Source organism: Epinephelus moara, chromosome 1, assembly GCF_006386435.1.
Source record: "Epinephelus moara isolate mb chromosome 1, YSFRI_EMoa_1.0, whole genome shotgun sequence".
NCBI lineage: Eukaryota > Metazoa > Chordata > Actinopteri > Perciformes > Serranidae > Epinephelus > Epinephelus moara.
The window spans coordinates 35,819,647-35,844,419 of NC_065506.1; the positions used below are offsets into that span (position 1 = coordinate 35,819,647).

The 24,773-nt window shown below is 40.6% G+C and overlaps 1 protein-coding gene across 1 annotated transcript; it reads right to left on the bottom strand.

The window, feature by feature from the left end:
- Positions 1-954: 954 nt before the first annotated feature.
- On the bottom strand, positions 955-24,744 carry LOC126390513 (WASP homolog-associated protein with actin, membranes and microtubules). The gene is given in 12 exon segments (XM_050044848.1): positions 955-3,518; positions 4,406-4,548; positions 5,117-5,510; positions 7,421-7,516; positions 7,623-7,709; positions 8,294-8,478; positions 13,932-14,124; positions 18,055-18,224; positions 19,807-19,957; positions 21,305-21,478; positions 24,041-24,627; positions 24,630-24,744. Coding segments are annotated over 12 exon segments (2,451 nt in total). The 3' UTR covers positions 955-3,362.
- Between the last annotated feature and the right edge of the window lie 29 nt (positions 24,745-24,773).

Sequence of the window (24,773 nt, forward strand, 5' to 3'; positions counted from 1 at the left end):
ATTTTTGGGCATTTTTTGCCTTTATTAAAGAGTGGGACTCTTCTTAAGACAAAAAAAAAGAGAAATCTCACTGCGGGTTCTGGATCTTGTCACTTTTCTGACTTTATATTGACTGAATTACGAATTAATTAAACAAAAAATAAGTGACAATCAGTAATTAAAATAACCCTTAACTGTTGCCGTATCACTCATCAGTCACTCGAATCGATACTGAAGCAGTGATGCAGCAGACGCAGCATCTCTGCTGTTCATGGCTGCGTCTTTAACTGTCTCAGCGAAGCTCATTGTGTGACTGGTTATGAGTGGGCGAGTTGGTGCTGCTCTGTACATGTGTGTTAGAGAGAGAGAGAGAGAGAGATGGCACTGCAGGCCACTACCACTGAGACTTCCTGTTGCCATAGTAACAGGCTGTGGAATTTTATGTTGACGCTCGATCGGCGGGTTTCGTCTAAATACCAGTCGTGTGTGTCTTCCCCAAGGTGCGTGACCTGTCCACCTGAGTGACACCAATAAACTGCACACACACACACACGTACGTGCAGGGTGCAGCAGCCCCGCAAACAAGCTGATGTTCAAGAGCAGCCATGACTACCTCTGCTAGCAGCTGCTCTCTAAAGTACACAGAGCTGAATAAACCCAATCACAACTGGCCGGGGATGTCTGAGCCGTCACTGCAGGAGAGATATGCGAGAGCGACAACTGCCGGGATGGATATTACAATGTATGAGTCACCATCATCATGTGGGCGACAAATCTGCCAAAGCACAAACATCGGAGGTTCACCGGCACAGGTTGATCAGACACCTCTTCAGATGATGTGACTCATTTTAAAAGACGGGGGTTTTCGTTACGACACAGGTACAGCGACCCTGTGGAGAGCAGGGAACACCACGAACAGTCCATAAGAAGAAAATCAACAGATTCTGAATGAAAAGAAGTCGCCATCAGTCCGTGTTAATGATCTAACATGTCTTCATTTATTATTAAAACACAGCAGTACAAGTGCGTTTCAGCCGCAGCCGTCATCAGCTCGTCTGCAACACACTGGAACAAGCCTCGTATCTTTGCAGTGTTAATCATCTCATCTACAAATCATTTAATGCTGCTTGCCATACAGTATCATATTGTTTGTACATAATACATTGTCATTGTCTTTTCAGGTAAGTGCTCTGTGTCACAGGTTCAAAGGTCATAAGTACTAAACATCAACAACCAGCCTACAAACTTTCAGAGGATTCAGCAACAATTACAGACAGACTGTACATTGAAAAGGAACTCCATGATTAAAAGGACATTTTGGTTATTTAAATAAATGAATAAAGTGTTCTTTATGTGTCACTTAATTTGTTATGGCATCACAGAGGAAGAAATAACAGACCATGTATGAATTGCGCCTAAATTAAAGGAACAGTGTGTAAGATTAAGGAGGATTTAGTGGCATCTGGCAGTGATGACTGCAGATTGCAACCAGATGAAACTTCTACAGGTTAGTTTCTTCAGTGTTCATTGTTCAGGAGGTTTTTACCAGGAGCCAGATTATTCATAGGGGTCTCTTCCTCTCCAAAACCAACAGACTAGGTGAATAAAACCAGCAGAAACATTGAATAAAGCAGTTTCATGGTACGAATCATTCTTTCTGCAACGCTGTTTGGCTTGTTGGAGACAGACCATTAGCCTTGGTATTTGGTGGTCACCTTTCTTCTCTGATAACTTAACATCAGACGTTCAGGAGGGTTATACCAGGAGCTAAAGTATATGCAGAGGTCTGTTCCTCTCCAAAACACAGACCTAATGATTTAAACACTGAAAATAGGAGTTTCGAATACAAAATCATCGCTAAGATGCTGCGAACTACAGTAGCTGACGCAAAAATGCAAATGTCCCTAATAAGAGCCAGTGTTTGGTTTGTCCATTCTGAGCTACTGTAGAAACATGGTGGTGCAACATGTCGAACTCCTTGGACAAGAACTTGCTCTCTACATAAATATTAACAGCTCATTCGAAGTGTCAGTGAAGATTCTCAGTTATCCAGGTCATGATAATCTTAAATGCTACATCATAGGCAACTGGACTTGCTTCAGTTTCTTGGAGACGTTTCACCTCTCATCAGAGACAGCAATGTACACATCTTGGCCAGCGAAGACAGATGGTTTGAACGAAGCCTTCAAGAGGCCATCTACGTCAAACTGGAACGACCCTCGTTAAACAGACGAGGTGGCCTACGACACCACTTATCACCCACTTACAACGCAGTCTTGAGCTCCCTCCCTAGATGGATAAACACCCATTTACACCTGCGCCCATCTAACCCTAATGACACACATGATGACCGGGTGGGTCAACGACTCACATGTGACCTCAACGACTCTGTAAGGGTTCACACCAACACAGAGTTTAAACCCTGCGACTCTGCACCAGTCTGTTAGAACGAAAGAAGCATCTTGGATGAGAGGTGAAACGTCTTTAAGAAACTCGAGTCCAGTTGCCTACGATACAGCACTTAAAGACGGCTCATTCTAAGGTATGAAAACACAGCAAGTGTTATTTTCAGCTGATGACAAACTAATGAAAACATTCTTATTATATTATATTCCATTTCTGCCAATATATCCCCTTAAATCCTCCACACTGGACCTTTAAGTCCGACAAATTCACACCTTTCAGTGCAGTGCTTCAAACAGCCTGTAATACAAACAATGACGCAGACTTTACACATGTAGGCTGCTAATAACGCTGCTGCACTTCAGGACATAACTCTTCATTTGTTCAATAAGAAAATGCAAAACCCACGAAGCTCAGACGCTGTAGCCCTTTTTGGGGAAAGAAAAAAAAAACAAATTTAATTACATTCAAAATATGAGAAGTCATTACTGATTTCAGACTCAGTAATGAGGGAAAATGAGCGTTTATGACAGTGGAGTTGTGTAGTGTCATCTCTGCCTGCAGCACAGACTTCCCCTGCTGTGTGACAGTCTCACAAAAGGCCTTTAGACGGCGAGTTGGGAGAAATTCAATCATTTACACACTGTACTACAGCACTACTGCCTGACTTTTCTTCTTAATGAGCACCTCATTCGCTCAGTTTGGGATTTCTGCTGCTTTAGAGGAGACTAACTCCTGATTCTGCCACTAGCTGGGTGGTTGGATTTGAGCCGTTCTCAGTGTATTACAACATCTCAGGGCTATTTTGCAAACTGCAGCGTTTGAGTCAGTAGAGGCGTAATCCCATCCGTGTCTAAGAGGAAGCTTTTTGGTGAAAATTTGGCAGTAACTTAAGCTGTAGCTCAGAACCGTGAAGAAAACAGAGCGAGGGTAATGTAAGACAGCTTCCTTGGTGTGTGTGTGTGTACGTGTGTGTGTGCTCAGCTGTCCCAGTCTGCGCTGCGTGTCTCATCGTCTCCTCTGTCCTCCTCATCAGAGTCTGCTGCCACCTTCTTCATCCTCATCATGGCGGCCTTGATGCTGCGCTCCAGCTCGTTGTCTCCGCTGCTCGGGACTTCTGCACGTACAGGAACCATCTACGGCACAACGAGAGGCAATTTAATACCACTTTTCATTCCAGCTGAATATCACCTCCTGTGGTTAAAATGTCTGGTGGAAAAAATCAATAGACCTCTTTTCATCGCAGATATTTGGGCTGATTTTTGAAGCACATGTGTAACTAATGACATTAACGATGGCTCTGTGCCACACAGGTGTTCGACTGAGCCAGCATGCACAATACAAGGACCCTGAAACTGGAGCAGCTAAACAGATAACAGCCATTGTTAATGTTATTACTTACACCTGTGTGGGGTTCTGTCTGTGAGGGTCGAGTGTCACTCTTGCTTGTGCCTTTCTGCCTTCATTTTACAGTTGAAACATCAACTGGTCAGTGGATGGACTAGCGGGTTTTTAATTTTGTCATTAAGTCTCTTGCCGTTCCTTGAATTTGTCTGACCTTACGGACAGAAGTTCCTGCATCTTGTTGTCTTTCCAGTTAAAATTTTCATTGCCATCTTTGTGGAAATGGCCCTTCTTCATTTCCCTCGGATGTTTGATCTCTTCCAGTTTTGCGCAAGCCACATCACAGAAACATAATCAACACGTCCACTTGCTCCCTGTGAATTCTACAGAGGATTACCTGCTCAATTTAAACGTGGGCTCATTCAGACATTACAAGGACTCTGTACTATAGAGCTGGCAGTGTAAAGTCCAGTTAATGTCCGATCCAACTAATTTGGACATTCGCGTTCTCATATACAGCTCCTACGGGTGATGTCTACATGATTTCAGGTGAACAGTGCATGTGTGAAAGGGGCTATACACGCATACAATATATCTGCAATGAGCTAATATCAGACAGTACACTGGCCTGTCTGATATACCAGTCTGGCACTTTCTCTGTTCCTCTAGAACATCTCACCTTTTTCAGGGTGACTCCCTGTCGGATGGCAGTCATCAGACTGCTCCTCGGGTCCTCAGCAGGGGACGCTGTCCTGGGAACGGGGACCTTTCGAAGCTGAATCTGTCCACGCTGCAGTGAGGCCAACACTTCATCCATTGTTCCTACAGTAACACAACAACACGGGGAAACAGACCCTTTTACAATGATGGGAGAAGAAGCTAGAAGTAAACAATGTATTATAATTTTGACCTTTCCTCCGTTTTAATTTCCCTGCTGATGAAGCAACTGAACATTTTTTAAAAACAGCTTCTTCCTGAATCGCCTCCATTTCACAAAAGCTCAGAAAATATGAAGTCATGCTGGACGTTAAAGTCTCCCCGGAGTGGAGAGTGTGCATCAGCAGGACCACAACTGAGGTAAAAACGCCTCCTCTGGCCTCATGGGGGAAGATGGGAATTTAGGACAGAACACTATGTACAGGCACACACACACAAACACACACAAACACACACACACTGCATGCACACTTTTCTCTGGAACAAACACGACCTTCCTTGCAGTCTGACAAACTCACACATCCAGCTCCATCTGTACTGTATTTTTCCAACAAATGGCCATCAATTCCCCCCCCCCACCAAATCTACCAGGAGTATTTGGTGAAAATATTTTGATGTCATCAATTACAGACACATTAACAGTAGGATTAAAATGTATGTCGTTTAGTCTCACCTATATTTTGTTTGAGCATGTTCTTGGCTGGAAAAGGAGGATCCTCTTTTTCACTGAGAGGCATCGGTGTGTCCTCAGAGGCAGGCGAAGCTTGGACAGGTGGAGGGGGTATGGCAGGGGGCAGTGGTGGGGGAGGTGGAGGTGGTGGTGGTGGGGGAGGAGGTGCAGTAGGGCAGGTTGATGTAGGAGGAGCGGGAGCAGCGAAGATTTGGACAGGGATGTCTTTAGGCTGCTGTTTCCTGGGTGTTTTATTGCGTCTGGGTGCAGGGCGGATGGACGGGGGTCCTTCAGGGGGGCCGAGGCTGATGATGGACAGCGGCTGCGAGGGACACGAGACTTCTGAAGGAGACATCCTGGACTGAGGAGTCTTCAGGATGTACTGACCCTGTCGCTTCTTGAAAGAGATGATAGATAAAGGTTTTAGAAATAAGGACATTATCTTGTCTAATGCTCTGAGAGAGTCACAAGAGGACGCCCACACAGTCTGATGTTATTTTGTTTTAAATAGGTCTCACAGTGACTTGAGATTAAACTGAAGTGACAGACAAAAAATGTGCACAAAACACACACTGGCACACACACAATTTAAAAACCACAATGCTGACACAAACAGAAAATAGATCCTCCTAATCTGCTTCAGTTAGCCGATCTTTTACAACTTTAATATTCTGACACAATGATAATGCAACATGAAAAGCGAGGGGAACACGGGAGTCGTTACAATTCATCCTGAGGAGAACATGAATAGTTCTAAGATATTTTGGTCTGAACAAATGTAGGGGAACGACTGGATCACAGAAATATGAGAGTATGAGAGTAGAATTAGCATTCCCATTCAAATCAACACAGCAGGATGGTCAGAGCAGCGGCCATTTTTATGTGTAATGAACATGATGTAATGTTACTGCAGCTGCCTCCGAACTAGATGAGAGTCATAGAGAGACCATGGGGATGTAAAGCCTGCAGATCAGCATATTTTCCACATTTAATTCATTGAATTAAGGATTTATTTTGACTAAACCAGAGTTAATGATGGTTGAAAGAGTGGACTAACTGACTCAAGGGTGTCCAAACTTTTTTTTAATAGGGGTCAGATTAGATAATGTAAAAGTACCGGGGGCCAGCTGCTTCTCACATCAAGTGAGTTATCAAAAAAATAATATTCCATACAAATGAGACAAATGCAACCATTTCATCTTCCAGTGAAAAAGTATTGAACTTTCCACTGCTACTGAAAGCGGCGGCCCTCGCTGTTGTCTTTATGCTTCTTTGCTGTGACCATGTCGGCTGTTTGGGAGCTGTTTGTTTGCTTGTTTACTGTCTGTTTGTTATAAACACAAACATTTCTTTGTGTAGCTCCTAATTGGTGCATGTCTACAAACGGTATGACAGTCCTGCCATCATGAGGTAAATGGACAAAATGCAATGAGTTTTTGCTTGATAAACTAGTAATGTGTGATGGGACGATGTAGTATATTTTAAACAACAAGCCACGGGCTGTTTAAAATCAGTCCGTGGGCCACGACTGGCTCCTGGGCCTGACTTTGGACATGCATGAACTAACTAGATGATTAACAAGACTATCAAGATGAGTTTTAGTTTGCTTCTGTCACGTTAACAAGCTAACGTTAGCTCTAGTTGGTTGAAAGAGAGAAACTTGGATTGATGTATAGTTATATTTTCTGTTTAATAATGAATATAGGTGTAAGAATAGGCCAAAACCGAGTTCTCAAACTGGGGAGTGGGACAAACTTTACAGCCCCACTGATGTGGTCACTATAACAACTAACAACAATCAGCATTTTCTTTAGTACTAATCAAATAACCACAGCAAACAGTGCAACGCCCTTTCTAGTCATTCTATTTCTGTGGATCAAACTCTGTAATTTTGAGGCATCCTCGCTGAAAATGTGCGAAAATGAGCGTTTAATATCAACAGTATCAGTTTCGACCAAGCAAATCTAATTCCAGTGAGTCACTGCTCCATATAGCTTGTTCCCAAATTTACTGCCTCATCTCTTTCTTCCTCTCTGGCAAAGCTCCAGCCCTCCATTTTTTGGACATCTTCACCTTCCCTGGACAGTTTGACCGTGAAGAGATGGATAGGAAACAGAGGAGGGAGAGGGGTGTGATGGTTATGTGGCATACGCTGCAACCACTTTCCTACCCAGGCACTCCCGGGTCGAGTTGTTATTAGCTGAATTTTAATTTTGAGCTGCACTATTGAATTAAGAGTGTATGAAGCAGGAGCCTCTGGGGTTTTATTAACAGAAGAAGAAGGAGCTGTGGGGGGCAGAGCCTGACCTCTCTGAAGGAGCGTAATCTGCTCAGAGTCTTCTCTCGCTGCTCGTCCACCCACTGTTTCCTCCTCTGCTCCTCCTCCTTCCTCTTCTCTCGTTTCTGCGGACAACAGAGGGAGACAGCGAGAAGTTATAAGAGAGAAAGAATCTGGTCTCATTTGTGACTTCTGTCGGGTGCTTCTCAGCGGGTTGCCGTGGTGACGTACCAGGTGGACCTGATGATGCAGGCTGAACTGTAAGGAGCTCTGCTTTTCTGACAGCTGCTTCTGCTCGTTGGCATCCATGCACTGATCCTAAAAACACACATAAATATTAATACATGTACATTCAAAAATATGTGATACTTATATGTACACAGCATAGAAGTGGGCACATATGTCCGTCAAAGTTCAGAAAATGCCAGTGCCACTGATCACGAGGAGCAAATGATGCCTCTGTTTGTCAAGAGAACATTTTTTAAATTTCATAATGTTCCTCCTCTTTACTGGATTGTTAAATTTTCCTGCCTGTCGATTACTGTGGGTGATTTGTGGGAGCCTCTAACCAGGGGATTCCTTCCGCTTTGTTCTGAGCAATAAAATGTTTTTTAATCAGTCAAATGAGCATGCAGCCAGCCAACAGGAGAAAACGCCAACTGCTCCAACTGTGCTTCAATTACTCTGGCAGCTAAAAATAAAACAGTATAGTAAAACTAAATTTTAAAAACTCAGCAGTTTGGGACATGAAGAGGACAGAGGGAGGAAAATGGCACCACTCCAATGTTCTATTCACAGATCAATACCCTCAAAGAAGACAAAAAATGCCTCTAAAATTCACTTTTGATGGTGCAGAAAATGTCCTCTGAAAGTAAGTGAATGTCGATGGTGCTCGCCCACACCTTTTTGTTGCGGAGATAAGCTCGCCGGGCACAGATGTTGCCTCTCTTGGTCTCCAAGGTTTGTAGGCGTCTTTTGAGCTGAGTGACAGCTGGAGAGTGTGTTTGGTGGATACTTGTTTGGACCATACTCTGCAGCTCCTCTGGATCCTCACACACATCGTAGTACACCACCTCCTCCTTCAGTTCTACGACACAAACGCAGTCCAGTCAGTAAAAACTCCTCATACATGTTCATGGGTGTCCTGCAGTTTAAGGCACGTTAGATTCAAGACTTTTTAAGACTTTATTTAAAGCCACTTGGAAGGAATTTTAAGACCAATTTTATAATAACTAATTGAAGAAAACAAAAACATGAACCAATATCTGTTACTTAAAAGTAGGGACAATTCTGCCTAGATGTTTGTAACATAAGTTTGTGTCTCGTGGCAAAGACGAGTTCAGAACAGATCTGGGAAATATCTGCCATTTGTTGGCGAGTTTTCTTGCCCATTTTCTTTATCTTACTCTGCAGTTCGGATTCCTCACAGAGCCTCAAATACACTGCCTCGTACTGGTTTCAGCCATGCCACAAAATCTTGGTTAAGTACCAAACTTTATTTGAATTTGCACTTCCTCATGTCATCCAATCTAGCAGACTCTGAGCATTCCAGCCGGAAACAATATGGATGTGGTTGGTGTCCCACGATCCTGATCTGTGTGATGGGAATGCAAGTAAATTATTCACAAAAAAATAGATGTTACCAATTATTTTGAGATATTACAAGGCAATATCAGAAAAAAAAACCTTTTTAAGACTTTTGAAAGATTGATTTAAGACATTTTAAAATCAATTAAGGCCTTATTTATTTAGATTATTGAATTTAAAGCCTTTTTAAGACTTTTTAAGGAACTGCGGGAACTGTGTGTTCAAGAGGTGCACCTTTCAACTCACACAAATGTAATTCTTACATCATCACTTTTGCTTTCCGTTCTGTATTCAACAGAGATGACACGGAAGGGTCTATGAAAATACTTTTTTGGGGGTGATAATGGACCATAATCTCAGCTGGAAATCACAAATAAATTATGTCAGGTCGAAACTGGCAAGGAGTATTAGCATTTCAGGTAGAACAAGACACATATTAAACCATAAAACATTATACAGTACGCTCATATTACCTTATTTGACATATTGTGTAGAAGTGTGGGGAAATACATATAAAACCAACCTACAACCTATTTATATAATGCAGAGACGGGCTATAAGGATTGTAAATAATGGGGGATACTATCATCATACTAATGAACTGTTTCTTAAATTAAGAGCATTAAAATTTACTGACTTAGTGGAACTCAAAACTGCACAGATAATCTACAAAGCTACAAATAATTTACTCCTGAGTAATATTCAAAAAATGTTTAATGATAGAGATGGGCAATATGCACTAAGAGGGGAACTTAATTTTAAGGAACCGAGCGTTCATACTACATTTAAAAGCATGTGTATTTCTGTTGCTGGGGTGAAGTTGTGGAATACCTTGTCGAATGATCTTAAACAAAGCAAAAGTATCATACAGTTTAAAAATAAATTAAAGCAGAGTATGATTGAAAAATACAAACAGGATTGATTTATGTGATTGGTGGAATGGCAGCCTACATCTGAAGTGCTTGTGATGTTCTATGTGTTATTTTTTTGTGTGTGTTTGTTGTATCTTTGTGTCTGTAGAGTTGACTTTCTGTTATTGTCGGGGGTTGGTAACATCTGTTTGCTCTGTTTGTCCTGGTTGCATCTGATGATTGTAAGGTCTTTGTTTTTGTTATATAATCACGCTTTGTGTTTGCTATTTTGTTTTTGGCAGCATCGGAAATTGTAATAGCTTTGAAGGGTAGGCATATATAAGCTTGATAGCTTCAGCCCACTCTTTTTTCGATCTATTAGTGTGTGGTTCTTTGGGTGTGCAATTGTACATGTGCATACATGATCGAATAAACTACTACTACTACTACTACTATTACTACTACGATGCTTCAGATATTACTCTGGAAATGAACTTACATTACATTACATTACATTACACTTTACATGCACCTACAATATCAGATTATTTCCTGTTTTGGTGGTGGGCTTACTTCGGAAACAACAGTTTCCTTTATCAGGTTATGGGGTCGAGAGAAACTTGATAGAGGCAAATGGATTGGAAGAACAATTCCTGGTTCACAAAGGACATGACAAAGACATAGCTAAGATAAAGTATTCTTGCAGCAGCATGATAGTTAAATTCAAACAACTAACCAGTTAAGTGGAACTTTTGAAGTAATTTGACTAGCAGTACTCACAGTTTTAGCTGAGATTGCTGCAGGTGATGTGATAAGAAGGAGAGTGAATATTCACTGATATAGTTACGATTTTTTGCTTCACTGCGTTGTGTAAAATGTCAATTAAAGGCTCATTTTTACAATTAACTTTACATTTTTTTTAATCTTACATTCACCTCACTGTTAGTGATCATTTAATTTTATGAATGTGACTTTGTAAAGTCAGTTTCAACGTGAGGACTATGAATGAATCATTAATCATCCGTCTGACATTTAATAATCATGATGATGAGATTTTACTGCGATGGTTTGCAGAAACGTGATGAATTATTGGGACGGATGCTACAAATATCTACAGCTGTGCCCAATGACAGCTGCTCTGGCAACGTTGGAGGACCTCATGATGCGTCACAGTCGGTGAAGCTGCACTTTTGCTTTGCTGTATATCTCGACAGAACTTATGAATGGTGGAGAGGCGCAAATATCAATATGAAAAAGGGTGTTTATACATCCATTTTTTTTGTACTGTTGGACTGGAAATGAGGCCTGTGCATGTGCAACCAGCAGCGCCACAGTGATCTAAATTTATAACAGAATCAGGCATACAGAAGACTTTATAAATCTGGCAATAAGAACGCATATGCATAGTTCTGCCTTTGTGTGTACACACAGCTGGCCTCAGATAATCTACACATTATCCTGTGTCAGTTTTGAGAGAGACAGGAAGCAGATTTCTTATAAAATAATTCACATATTCCAACAAGGGCACTGGGAAAGTCTCACCCACTGATAAGTATTTAATTTACAGTCTGAACTTTTAACTCCTTTAAAAGGCTCCATAAACTCAGCAGCCTCCTTTGATTTACAACACTTCATATTCATCTGTCCTCTCGCTGTCTTTACTGAGGAGCAACTGGTAGAGGACACCTTCCTGCTTTTTAGCCGGGAAAATAAACCTGAGAACAGCCAAGGTAACAGACACAAACAGACAGCATGTACATACACCATAGACTGACACACACACACACACACACACACACAACTCAGAGGCAAACATCAGACGTCCCAGGAGGAGCAATTACGGAAATATTTACATGCACAAAATGTTTCCCTGAAGTAAACCCTGAGCGCAAGACACTGAATGACCTGAAAAACAGAAACCCTTTTACATCATCATGTAATCCAACACAACACGCCTGTGATCAATATGTGAAACATTGTGTAACGAGTCATTTTTAACAACAGCTGACACTGTGTCAGAGGGATTAAAACCCATGGTAAGTGTAGTGTAGTTTAGAGTTATACTGTGAGGTGTGTGGACAAACTGTAAGAGACACCTCACAGTGTGATACAGTCCTTTAAAACACTACCACGAAGATATTGCCTAAAATGTGTCATGTTACTGAGTCAACATAAAAACACACTCAAGTACTTAAAATTTCCCCACTCACAGGTTTCCAAACTGAGCCGTGCCTCCACCTCAGTGCCTGACTGACACTCATAACTCAGTCAAATCTGAGAATAAAGACATTTTTACACTTTCATTATCTCTGATGTCCACTGTGAATCAACATCCATAAATCCAATCAGAAATCATACAAAAAAACCCCACATTTTTTCTAGGGCTAGGTGATATGGCCTATAAATAATATCACATTATTTTCAGGCTGTATTACAATACACAATACATATCTCAATATTTTAAAATCTCCTCCAGAGAGTATTGTCATAACTAAGTTATATAAGTAGTTAGTTAAATAAAGTACTGTTTTAAATGGTAAATGGACTGCACTTGTAAAGTGCTTTTCTAGTCTTCCAACCACTCAAACTGTCACACACACACACACACACACACACACACACACACACTAGTGGCTGAGGCTACCATACAAGGTGCCACCTGCTACTCAGTTTCTTCACACACTCAAACACCGATAAAACAGCCATCAGGAGCAATTTGGGGTTCAGTATCTTGCTCAAGGATACTTCGACATGCGGACTGGCAGAGCCGGGGATCAAACAGCCAATCTTACTGTACTGTTATAATAAAGTGAAATAAAGTACTGTTATAATAAAGTGAAATAAAGTACTGTTAGAATAAGTTAAATAAAGTCCTGTTACAATAACGTTAAATACAGTGCTGTTTTAATAAAGTTTGATAAAGAACTGTTAAAATAAAGTTAAATAAAATACTGTTACATTTACATTAAATACAGTACTGTTATAATAGATTTAAATAAAGTACTGCTGTAATAAAGTTAAGTAACTACTGTTACAATAAAGTTAAATAAAGCACTGTTATAATTAAGTTAAACTACTGTTATATTACAGTTTAATAAACTACTGTTCTAATAAAGTTAAATAAACTACTGTTATAACAATGTTAAATAAAGTACTATTAGCTGTTAGCAGAAAGTTAAACCATTAAAACAGAGCTATTAAATGTGGGGGTGGGAATCAAATGAACAGTTTTCCAGTTCATGTTTTAATATCTGCGAGTCACACTGGTGCTCCGTGGTTGCAAACTGGGACTAAATGGTCGCAATCTGGAGCCCTGTACAAAAACACACACGCCTCGTCTGCTCAGTGCTCACACACTTTCACCTAGGAGAGAGTGGTCTGGATGGGCGAAGGAGTGTGTGTGATGTGTCATGTTTGTGTGTCTTTCATTTTGTGTCTGTTGGAGCGAGAGAACAGAAACACTGAAGTGAGTCTCATGCCAGTGACTTAAAGAAATGACGTCTCAATTTTTACTTTCTGCTTTATACTTATAACTCCAGAACTTGCCTGAGACTAATCACGTTTTTAAGTTGTCTTCAGTTTTAAAGTACGTCAGTGACAGCTGTCTGCTCATTAATGGATTCAGTGAGAACAGGAGCTGCTAATAGCTAATCTGGCACATGATTAATGGTGTCAATTTGCCAACAATCTCAACAAATAAAGGATTAAAAAACTGCTGTGGTTTAGGTAATTTAGGTAGTATTTATTGCAGAGCTTGTTACTGCAGTGGATTACCTTGTTCAAGTGTTAATATTATTGCAGTATTCAGGCAAAAACTGCAGTTTGTGTGAGGACCTTTAGATTCCAGTTACAGTTTCACAGCTTGTTTCACCTTGAGCCTTTGCCACAGTATTTTGAAGCCTCTGGTATTATGCTTTTGGAAAAAGGAAGTGTTATTACAGACCGAGTGCTTTATACATATTCAAATCATTGTGGCTTGAGTGTTTTAAAGTGGACTGTACAAGGACATCACCATCTTTCACTGTGATTCAATTTCCTCTCTAAAGGAACAAGCCTACATATCTACTGTTCACCACAATGCCACTAGTCCTGCGTGGTCTACCTTTAATCTGCCGTCGCACGGTGTCTATCTGAGCCACGAGCAGCTGCTCCTCATTCTTCAGGATCTCAAACTTGGTGTCATACAGCTCCAGTTGGGTTTCGTAGAACTGCATCTCCAGCTGGTCCACTGTGTCCTCAGATGCAGACCTGGAGTCAGCTCTGTGGCTCTTGTCTCTGCCAGACAGGCTGCTCAGCTGCAACAACAGAAACACGTCAGAGGATCATACCTGTGGCTTTACATATTACAGCCAATAACTACATACTGTGCATACTTATTGCTGACCATCTTCTCGGCATGCGCTACGTTTCAATTGATTGAGCTGTTGGTTTCCATTAATTTCAGTATACAATCTCACACACACTTATATTTAATGCTGTTTAAGACCTTTAAAAGACTGTTTTAACCAAATTTAAGACTATTTTTTAGGACAAATCATTATTTTCTTATTGAAGCATTGCAGGTAAGTATAAAATAAGTAGTATATATGTAGTGCAACTGTCTCAGAGACATTTTTTACTGAAATTTAATTGAAATGCTTTTCATATTTTCTGTCATAATTTTGTTTAAATTAATTGTCATTAAAAACTGACTAAAAATTTGAGAAAAAGGTAGCTAAAAAGGCAACTTTAATTTAAAAATTATTTAAAATATACCACTTTTAAAAACATTGTTCAGTTAAAGAAAAATTAATTGTGTGAGTTTATTTTGATCTAGTTCGGGGGGGTCGCACCTGTTGCATTATGAGCTGAGGCAGTACAGCAGCAGAGAGTGCCAACATGGCCACAGGACATGGTTGCGAAGGAAGTACACACGGCCCAAAAATACTAATATTCTGCATGGTCCAAGAGGCGCACACAGTAATTGCCATTTTGCACCTTCATTTGGTTTGTATCTGATAACAATATTTGTCTATGTGGCCTGTGTGGACAATTTAATATACTTTCTGTTGCTGTGCTAACTTTATGGGACCTGTCTATTACCAGAAAATTCATGTGAGAGACTATCGTTGGGCATTGTTGAGAAACTCTAAAAGTAATTATTAAGGATGTTGTGTATTATTTACATTTGGAGAAAATCCATTGTTTTATTAAAGGATCAACTGCACGCTACATGGCAACCATTTTAATTTGTCCCCCCTTTTTTACATTTTTTTTTTTAGTTTTATTAATTTTTAAAAAATGTAAATATATTTTTAAAATTCTCTTTCTTTCTTAAATACATGTATGTATACATATATTTTAAAATTATTTTTCATTTATCTATTTATTTTTAGTTTTTGTCTTTTATTTCCTTTCGTTGGTCTGGCTTTCTCTGCTTGTATCTGTGTTGGTGGGTGGGGTTGATTTCTGTCCTTGTTGGTTCTATGTTTGTTGATGCTTTGTGCATCTTATTGATTTATCAATCAATACCTTGATTTTTATTTTTGTAGTCTTCACGGTTTCTGCAGAGGTTTGAAGGATGGAAATAAAACTTAAAAAAGACATCTGTATGATGCGTGCCCATTATTTCCCTGGACTAGTGTAGTTATAGTTAGGTTTTATGGAGGAATATTATTATTAGAGTGAGTTTGGTTAATGTACATTTTGCCCAGAGGTAAAGGCAAATATAAAGCATAGAGAAAATATTGAAGATTTGTAACATCAGAAAAGTGGACTTTCATGCAGAAGAGCTTGATTCATTTTGACAAAAAGAAATAAAAAGATGGATAAATTAAATTAGGTAAAATGATTGTAGCAAATAAGACCTCAAACATTTAAAGACATTTAAGGCCTAATATTTATAAAATAAAATCTACGGCATTTTAAGACTTTTTAAGGACCCATAGACACCCTGTAATCTCCCACAGAGACATGGTGAGAAAAGAAAACTCTTGTTGTTGTGTTCAAAGAGACCTTGAATGAATTTCACTTGAGTCAAACTGTCAAACTGAAACCCACATAGAGAAAGAATTTCCTCCACATTCATTACATCTGTGCTTCTTACTGTTTCACTCCTGGGTTTGATTTATTTATTTGTCACGAGGAGTTTTCAAAATAGTCTCTGCTTTCAACTTCATTACCAGGTGAAATAATCAAAATTTGACACATAAGAATAAAGCTGAGGATCTGTGGTGGACAACCTGTCTCAAGCCAGTTTTGCTGTCTGCAGGTTGATTTTCATACTGTGATGAAATGTGCTGAAACCAACAGCTACCTGCAAGCTGGGACAGTAATGTTACATATGCCTAATGAACGGACACGTCTAAAGTATATATGTATGTCCTTAAAGGAACAGTTTACCCTAAAATCAAAATCATACATTTTTCCTGTTTCCTGTAGTGCTACTTATCAGTCTAGATTGTTTTAGTGAGTTGCAGAGTGTTGGAGATATCAGCCGTAGAGATGTCTGCCTTCTCTTGAATATAATGGGACTAGATGACACTGCGCTTGTGTTTCTTAAAGTGCCAAAAAATACATTTGGAAAACAGCATGTCTCTTTCCAGAAATCACAAACTGCTTACTCAAGATAATCCACAGACCGTGTTGTGAGCAGTTTCATGTAGGAACTATTTTAATTCTGCCAAATGACACCCGCCAACCGAATCACCATGCAGAAGGAAGCATGCATCTACTGCTAACTCACAGCGCCACTGAGCTAGCTAACGTTACAGCTCAGAAGAGGAGGATGCCATTGTTTTTCACATCTCGTTTTATCACAAGCCTGTCATGCAAGCTTCCTTCTGCATGGTGATACGGTTGGCGGATGAGGTTTGATATAAAGAAAAAAGTTCCTTCATGAAACTGCTCACAACATGGATAAGAAAAAGAGAGATGAGTGATTGCTCTGTATAATCAAATGTACATCAAAATCTTGTGTTGGGTGCTCCTGGAGAATGGAAAACAACAGGAGACACAGGACAGTAATCCAGACACACAAGGAAGGAAATATTAAAAAGCCTTTAGTGCAGTGGCTAAATCATTAAAAGAGCCAGCATGTTGCGACAGTCTGTGGATTATCTTGAGTTAGGGGGTCATGATTTCTTAAAAGAGACGTTTCTGTTGAGTTTTTCAAATTAATTTTTTGGTGTTTTGAGCACCATAGGCTGAGTGCCATCTAGTTCCATTGAATCGGACAGAAGGCAGACATCTCTATAGCTGATATCTCCAACACTCGGCAACTCACACCAAAACAATCTAGACTGATAAACAGCACCACAGGTAAGAGGAAAAGTACATATATTTTTATTTTGGGGTGAACTGTCCCTTTAACACTAATTATGTCAAGTACAAACACATCCTCTGTTTGGATATGACACTCGAGCTGAAGTGAATTGATTTCAAATAATACACATCTCATCTTAAACCTACATATATACACACACTATAAAGGCGTCACGTTGAGACATCTGCAGGCACACTGGCGCTTTTTAAAGAGCCACAGAGTTATGCTGCCATCAGCGCGAGATTTTGCGTAGGTGTAGTTTACTGATCTCATTTACAACACTCACACACAGCCGTCTCTGTAAGGGCTCATGCTGATTTCACAGTGGTAGATACTGCCAGCATCCTGATTTTTAAAGAGCTTAATCTGATGAATAATGCAGGCACATGAAGGTGAAGGTGCTGAAGGTGTTCTCTGTTCTTTTCCAAAAAGCTTGAATGCACAGCACGACGCCCAACAGCACCAAGTAATTCGCTGTGGTTTACCTTAAAAACTGTAATCCTAACAACCCCCCGTACACACAAACATGCATATACAGTAGCTGGCACGTTTTGAGTATGCATGTACACACAGACGCACTCACTTATTCATGTATGCAGGTTTTGGGGGTGTATCGAGGGGATTCTCTGTTTTTACAGAGGCTTTATAAATAGATCAAAGGACTATAGCAGCCAGAGATTCACATCACAGCATGGAATACCAAGTGAAAGATTCACTGTGTCACATCTCTACAGAATTACAACCACTACAAAAGCAGCGTCGGCCTTGGCACTGGAGAGAAAGATCTGAATGATAACTAAAGCCTTACAACTGTGTCAGAGTCCGACACAACACTGAAGAATGTGCTGACTAATTACAGAATCGCTAGGAAAGCTGTGGTTTACTTATGTTAATTAAAAGAAAGTGAGACACACACACACACCCTTTGTCTGATGCCGTTTTTCTTGCGGTTGAGGCACATCTCCATAGCTCTCATATGCTGCAGAGTTTCCTTGGCCAACAGGAAGCGCAGTTTCTCCAGTCTGGGAGCTGCAGACGCCCAGGCAGCCGCTCCGAATCGACACTTATCCTCCTCCATTTGCTTTAACATACCTGAGTGCACACAAGGGTAATTTATGTCAGCATCACACAAAGCACATACAGTATATATTAACTAGGATAAAAGACACAAAACCAAGTAACAAATAGAGGTGTGAGAAAATATCGATGCACTTGAGTATTGCAATTTTATGTTTGTGATTGTGTGCTGATTCTCAAAAATACTGTGTTGATTTTTAATAAATAGTTTGCCTGCAAAAGTTTGTGGGTCATTTTGTGTTTGAATCCTCAACCACAACATAGCAGCAGTGTTATTTATTTTCAGGACACGCCCTCCCGGAAATGTGCGCTCCCCCTTTTCTCGTCTGCAAGGACACAAACACACAGAGAGCTTGAAAATGGATGCCGAGAGATTTAACTCAGTTTATCAAACGTGTGCTCAGTCCACAAGATTGTGGAAATGAAGGACTTACAGCGACTTGAGCCATTTTGTACCGCTACATGTGTTTGTAGTCGGACTATGTTTACGAGCACAAGAGTTCAGCGAATCACCGAAGGACCACCCTGTGGATTTACTATTGGTTCTGCAACGTAAAGAGTTTTTTTATACTCTGAAATTGTATCCGCCCATCTAAACACAAAATCAGGGAGAAAGTCATCAGTCTTTAGTTAAGCAAAGCGTCTAAAGACTGACTTGTGAGTCCAGCTTTTTGTCCTCTTCCCTCAGATCAAGGTAAAAACACCCACATCAAAGATGGCTGCCAAACAAAGCGAAATTCTTATCCAATTAAAAAGAAAAAAGAGCAGCGATATCCTCCCCCACTGCTTTTTTCCCCTCTCCCTCTTGCTTTGAGCATGAAATGTATCCCACAGCACAATTACCTGGTATGTTATTATATTTCTTTGAGTCATGATTTGAAATGGTTCTTAACACTTCTATTTCCTTTTAGATTAATATGGCAATCTGTATTTTGCGTGGACTTTTGGTAATTTTAATATTAGGTAATGTAATATGAATATGTTGTTTACTCAACCCAATCCCCAGAATAAATGTTGGCATAGTACGTTTCTACAAACCACAGATATGTTAATATTTATATGTTATTTTGTGGTGGAAATGTTGAAATTTTGTTTCTTAACACTTCAGCAACACTGTGGTTGATGTGTGGTTATATTTAGGTACAAAAAAACACTTGGTTATAGTAAAACAGAGATCATAATTTGACTTGAAATACTTGATTTTGGTGTCACAATCACAGCTGGAAATGCTGCTGATGTCTCACTAACAAATAACTGGCTTTGTTTGTTGGTCTCAAACAGTGGTCTGCAGCCGTCTCGCCTTGGTGTCACACCATCTACCACCCTTTTCACCTCCCAATGACAGTCAGCTCATGTATGTGATCTGAACTACGTCACTTTAGAAATGAATATGATACGTGTGAATAGTACAAATGTAACGAATCTGTGGTTTGCAGAATTGAACAATGCCAACATTTTCTCCTGCCGACTGGCTGGTTTGTCTGCAGCTGCAGCGCAACTCTACTCTCATTTCCTGTGTGTTGAGGAATGACACAAAAAAGTCATTAATGAATTCACCCCTACACAAATAAAGAGAAATAAACACAGCAACTTATACCAGCCAGAGCCTTTGAAGTCTGTGCAAAGTAGGTGACAGTGATGTCTTGAATTGAGGCGACTGCGTCTTCCGCTTTCATTCTCCACTCCTCCGCCTCCTTCTCCAGAGCTGCGATTCTCTTAGGACCCAAGTCCTCAAACTCCAAAGACTTCTGAAGAAAACCACGGTAAGAGAAACAGTGGACAACGTTACACTTAAGAGCTTTAATGCAGACCTCTTACAGATACTTAAGCCACATACATAAAAGCTTTCAATTAAAGTTAGTTTAGTGGGAAAATTAAATTCAACCTCAGATTTTCCTCGAATGAGACATAAAAATATGGAATAGTGTCAAACACTCCACCATCAAGGGCCAACCCTTCCATTAGTGCTTTAAGAGGCTCTGCACTTATAAATTTCAATGCTAAGACTTAAAAAGGGAACTTGTAGTGATCACTGAATAAAACATACATACAAATATTGTTTTTTCAGTAACAAAGAAGGCTGCAAGTTAGGGGTTACACAGTGATACTAACAGTGGGGAGGGGTCAGTGTTAACTGTGAGCTTATGACAAAGAACTAGCATCATGTAGCAGCTACGTGACTTTGAAATATGTTCTGGGACTGTAAATCTGCATTAAATTTGGATAAATTTGAATACAGACCTTTGCTTTGAGGTGAGGATGTTCTACAAAGCTCTTCTTAAATTTGTCTTAAATATTTAAAGGTGCAATATGTAGAATTTAGGGGAATATATTGGCAGAAATGGAATATAATAAGTATGCTTTCAATAAGAATCATTGTGTTTTCATTACCTTAATGACCTGTTTATATCTACATAAGAAGCGGGTCCTCGCCCATGGAGTCTGCCATGTTGCACCACTATGTTTCTACAGTAGCCCAGAACAGACAAACCAAACACTGGCTCTAGATAGCTTTCGTGTTGGCAGCTCCTTTGTGATGATCAGCTTCGAAAAAACACAGATTTTCTGACATAAAACTGTTTTTACTTGGTGTTTTTACAAGTTTAAATCAACAGGTCTGTTTGCTCTGGAGAGGAGAAGACCTCTGCAGATAATTCGGCTCATGGTAAAAATATCCTGAACATCTGGATCAGAAAAAAAGGCGAGCACACATTAGCAGGTGCAGGGCTAGCAGCCTGTCTGTGACGAACTGAGTAGTGTCGGGGGAGAAAGTGATTTGTAACATGAAACTGCTTTATTCAGTGTTTGTACCGGTTTTAATTTAAATTTTGGAGAGGAAGAGACCTCTGTGGATAATTCAGCTCCCAGCAAAAGCCTCCTTAACAATGAACACTGAAGGAACCCTAACCAGGAGTTCAGGTCTGGCACATGGCACTAAATCTTACACATTGCTCCTTTAAATTCCTGATAAGTATATATTCAGTATACCAGGACAAATTGCAAACAGCATCCTGTGTATGAAATCGTTTAAAACATCCTAAAAAAAAAAAAAGCAAAAAAGCTGACAGCTGCTAAATATACATGTCTGTATTTACCAGGATCTCCATCTTGTAGAGGCAGGCCAGCTCTCTCATGTCCCTGAAAGGCTGCAGCAGATACTGGAAGAAGGTGGTGGCCACAGTGACCAGGTCCTGGTAGGCCTCGTCCTCCTCCTCGTAGATGTCGAGCAGCGCCACCATTCGGTCTGTGCTGCCATGACTCTGCAGGAGCTGTGAATATGGACGGACGACATAAACACTATTACCTGGGTTTATTCTGAGCCCACAGCAGAGGCTTTGCTCTGCATGACTGTTCATATAGCACTGATTTAACAGTCGATATTAGTCCTAGCAGAATACAACCTTCATAACCAGGTGGGCTGAAGGTTGACCAGTGAAGCCAGTGGTTAGAGGTTTAATACCACTGGATTCCTGGAGTCTCTTTTCTGACACTCAGCACTGATGCTGAAACAATTCTATCTCTTCAAATTGATATTAACAAACATTTTAAATCAAGGTTTCAAGTGATGACATCTTTGGACCACAGACCATATGTGCACCTCGGTCAGCTGGGTCAGAAACTGAAATGCTGTTAGGTAAAGGGGAGAATGAGGTAAGCTGCCGTAGACATAGAAGTGACTTTTTCTATATCAGTAAAGACGGAAGATACACATGAGCGATTTGATTCCATGCCTGTCTCTATATGTGTTGATTTAAGGGGAGCAATATAACGTTTGGCTGTAAGACATAATGCAAATAAAATACAGTACTGCCACAAACTATCGCTTCAGATCTGCTCTCTGACACAGTATCAACAAAACATCATATGACGTTCATAAAGTTGGCATTTACTGCATCACTGTTGTATCAGATTGCAATATATAGTAGAGTAACTGATGCTGTGTGCACTGACTGTGTTTTCTCAAGTGTCTCATATCCCTAGGCTTTAACTGTGGAGTTGTAGGCTGCCATTCCACCGCAAGGCATCTCTCACCATGTTATTTACTCGTGTAGCAGGCACCTGGTGGGACGAGTTAAATTTCTGTGTACAAATCTTTTTAACTCAAATGCATGTCGAAGGAGAAAAAAGAATCACAAGCTGAAAAACAAACATCAGTGCTGGTGGTGGTAGTGCAACATCTACAGCACTGGCTGTAACACACAAACAGCTAAATGTTTGCTGTGTCATAGTGGACTTGTAACACCACTGTGTGGTGCTAGTCCTGCAGGGTAGCATTCAAAAAGATCTTACAGAGGCTTCTCAAGCTGTACTAAATCTTCCCTTTTCTTTTATTCAATTGAAACAGTCCCTCAGATAATAATAGTCTGCTGTGTATTTTTTAAGTGCATCAAAGCTAGCTTCTTAGCATGGGTGGAATATGAGACCTCGACTCGTACATAGGAGCATGACACACAAATTTGTGGTGGTTTTGCTTCTGTTTGTAGATGTGATGCATCTTTTTGTACTTTACTGTCTCTCTGTGGTCACTTTTGTGTCCTCTTGGGGTTGTTTTGTGTCTCTTTGTAGTCACTGTGTGTCTCTGTGGCTGTTTTTTTGTGGTCCTCTGAGTCTCTGAGGTAATTTTGTGTCTTACTGAAGTCATTTTGTGTCTCCTCATGGTTGTTTTGTGTCTCTTTGAGGTATATCTGTGTTGCTTTGAAGTCATTTTGTATCTCCCTGTTAGATGTTTTGTCTTTTTGTAGTATTCTGTTTCACTTTGAAATCATTTTGTGTCTCCTTGGGGTTGTTATTTGTCTCTTTGAGGTAATTTGGTGTCACTTTGAAGAAATTTTTTGTTCCTATGTGGTTGTTTTGTGTCTCTTTGTAGTCACTTTGTGTCTCTGTGGTTGTTTTGTGTCACTTTATAGTCACTTTGTGTCTCTGTGGTTGTTTTGTGTCACTTTATAGTCACTTTGTGTCTCTGTGGTTGTTTTTTTTGTGGTCTTCTGAGTCTCTGAGGTGATTTTTGTGTATTATTGAAGTCACTTTGGGTCTCGTTATGGTTGTTTTGTGTCTTTTTGTGGTCTTCTGAGTCTCTGAGGTAATTTTGTGTCACTTTGAAATCATTTTGTGTCTGTTTGTGGTTGTTCTACCCATTTTGGTAGTTATTCTGTATCCCTTTGCAGTTCCTATAAATCCTTTTGTGGTCATTTTGAGTCTCTTCCAGGTTGGTACTGGTTTATTTGAGTGACATTTTGAAAGTGAAAGCCAGGGGCCCCCTGAAACTCTGGACCCCTGGGCATGCATCGGGTAGGCGCATGCAGTAATCCATCAGTGCCTCTAGACTTCCTCTATGAGTCATGGCTGTGATGCATGGACAAGCCTTCTATTCATGATTTATATTCTATGAGCAAAACAAAACATAAGCATAATCATTGGTTTCATGGCATTTTCAGTTCTCTACAGTACAGTATGTGTCGTAGATGCCCCCACAACACTAGTCTAGTCTAGGTCAACAGCCCTTTAATAATGGTTATATTGTGTGGGTCAGTGCTGCATCATACTGAGAGGTGTCTATAGTTAGTCTATCCTCATCAATATACAGGATTGACAAAATATTGGAGGATACACCTCTCACTATCATCATCATCACTAGAGCCTCTAAACTGAAAATTAAGTTGAGTAAACACCTCTACAACTGAACCTTGACGCAGGGTTGTGGTATTAGACTGCTAGGTGTCCCTAATAAACTGGCAGCTGACAGTATATGCAGTTACCCATGCCTCTTGCACGCTGTGACCCGGAAGTGAGCACCTGTGGCTCATTATCCCACAGCTGTCACAGCACCTCACCTGTCGCACGTGACCCTTGGCCCGCGACATCTCCTCCTGCATCGTCTTCCTCTTGAACTCCTGCAGGTTTTCAAAGTACTCCTCCACATCCCGCTCGTCCTGCGTGAACAACGTGTCGAGCACGATTTTCCGCCCGCAGATGTCGATAGCTGTGCTGAAGTATTTCTCCAGTTTCCGACACGGCGTGTCAAAGTCCCTCTCGTCGTCGTCTCCGGGACCTGACCTGCGGTTCAGGAAGAGCAAGTCCCAAATGTTGCCGTCCTCAAACTCAGACAAGTCCGGGAAGCAGGTCGCTAACACGTCCGCCACACATGTGAACTGCTGATGGATGTGTTTCAAATCGTTAACGGAGAAGAGTCCAGCCCAGCTCATCTGAGAGTCGCCGCCGACGACAACTTCAGCTTTGCGTTTTTGCCGTTGTAACGTCCGGTTGTGACAAGTGACGGCGAACTTACACTCTATGACATTCCACTGTACGATAAAGCCGAGCTTAAACGTCTCTGGTTCTTCAAATATGTTGCTTTTAACCGCCACCCAGCCCTCCAGACTGTCTAACCGCTCTATCTCTACGTTATTCATCTTAAAAGAGCTGTTTCACTTCGGCCTCTGAGAAGCTGCTGGCTCTGTTTACAACGTCCGCCATTTGCGTGACGTAAGACGACTTCACGCACCTCGGACATATCCGGAATTTTCACAAAAACCATATTGACACAAGCGAATAAATCTTAAAAAA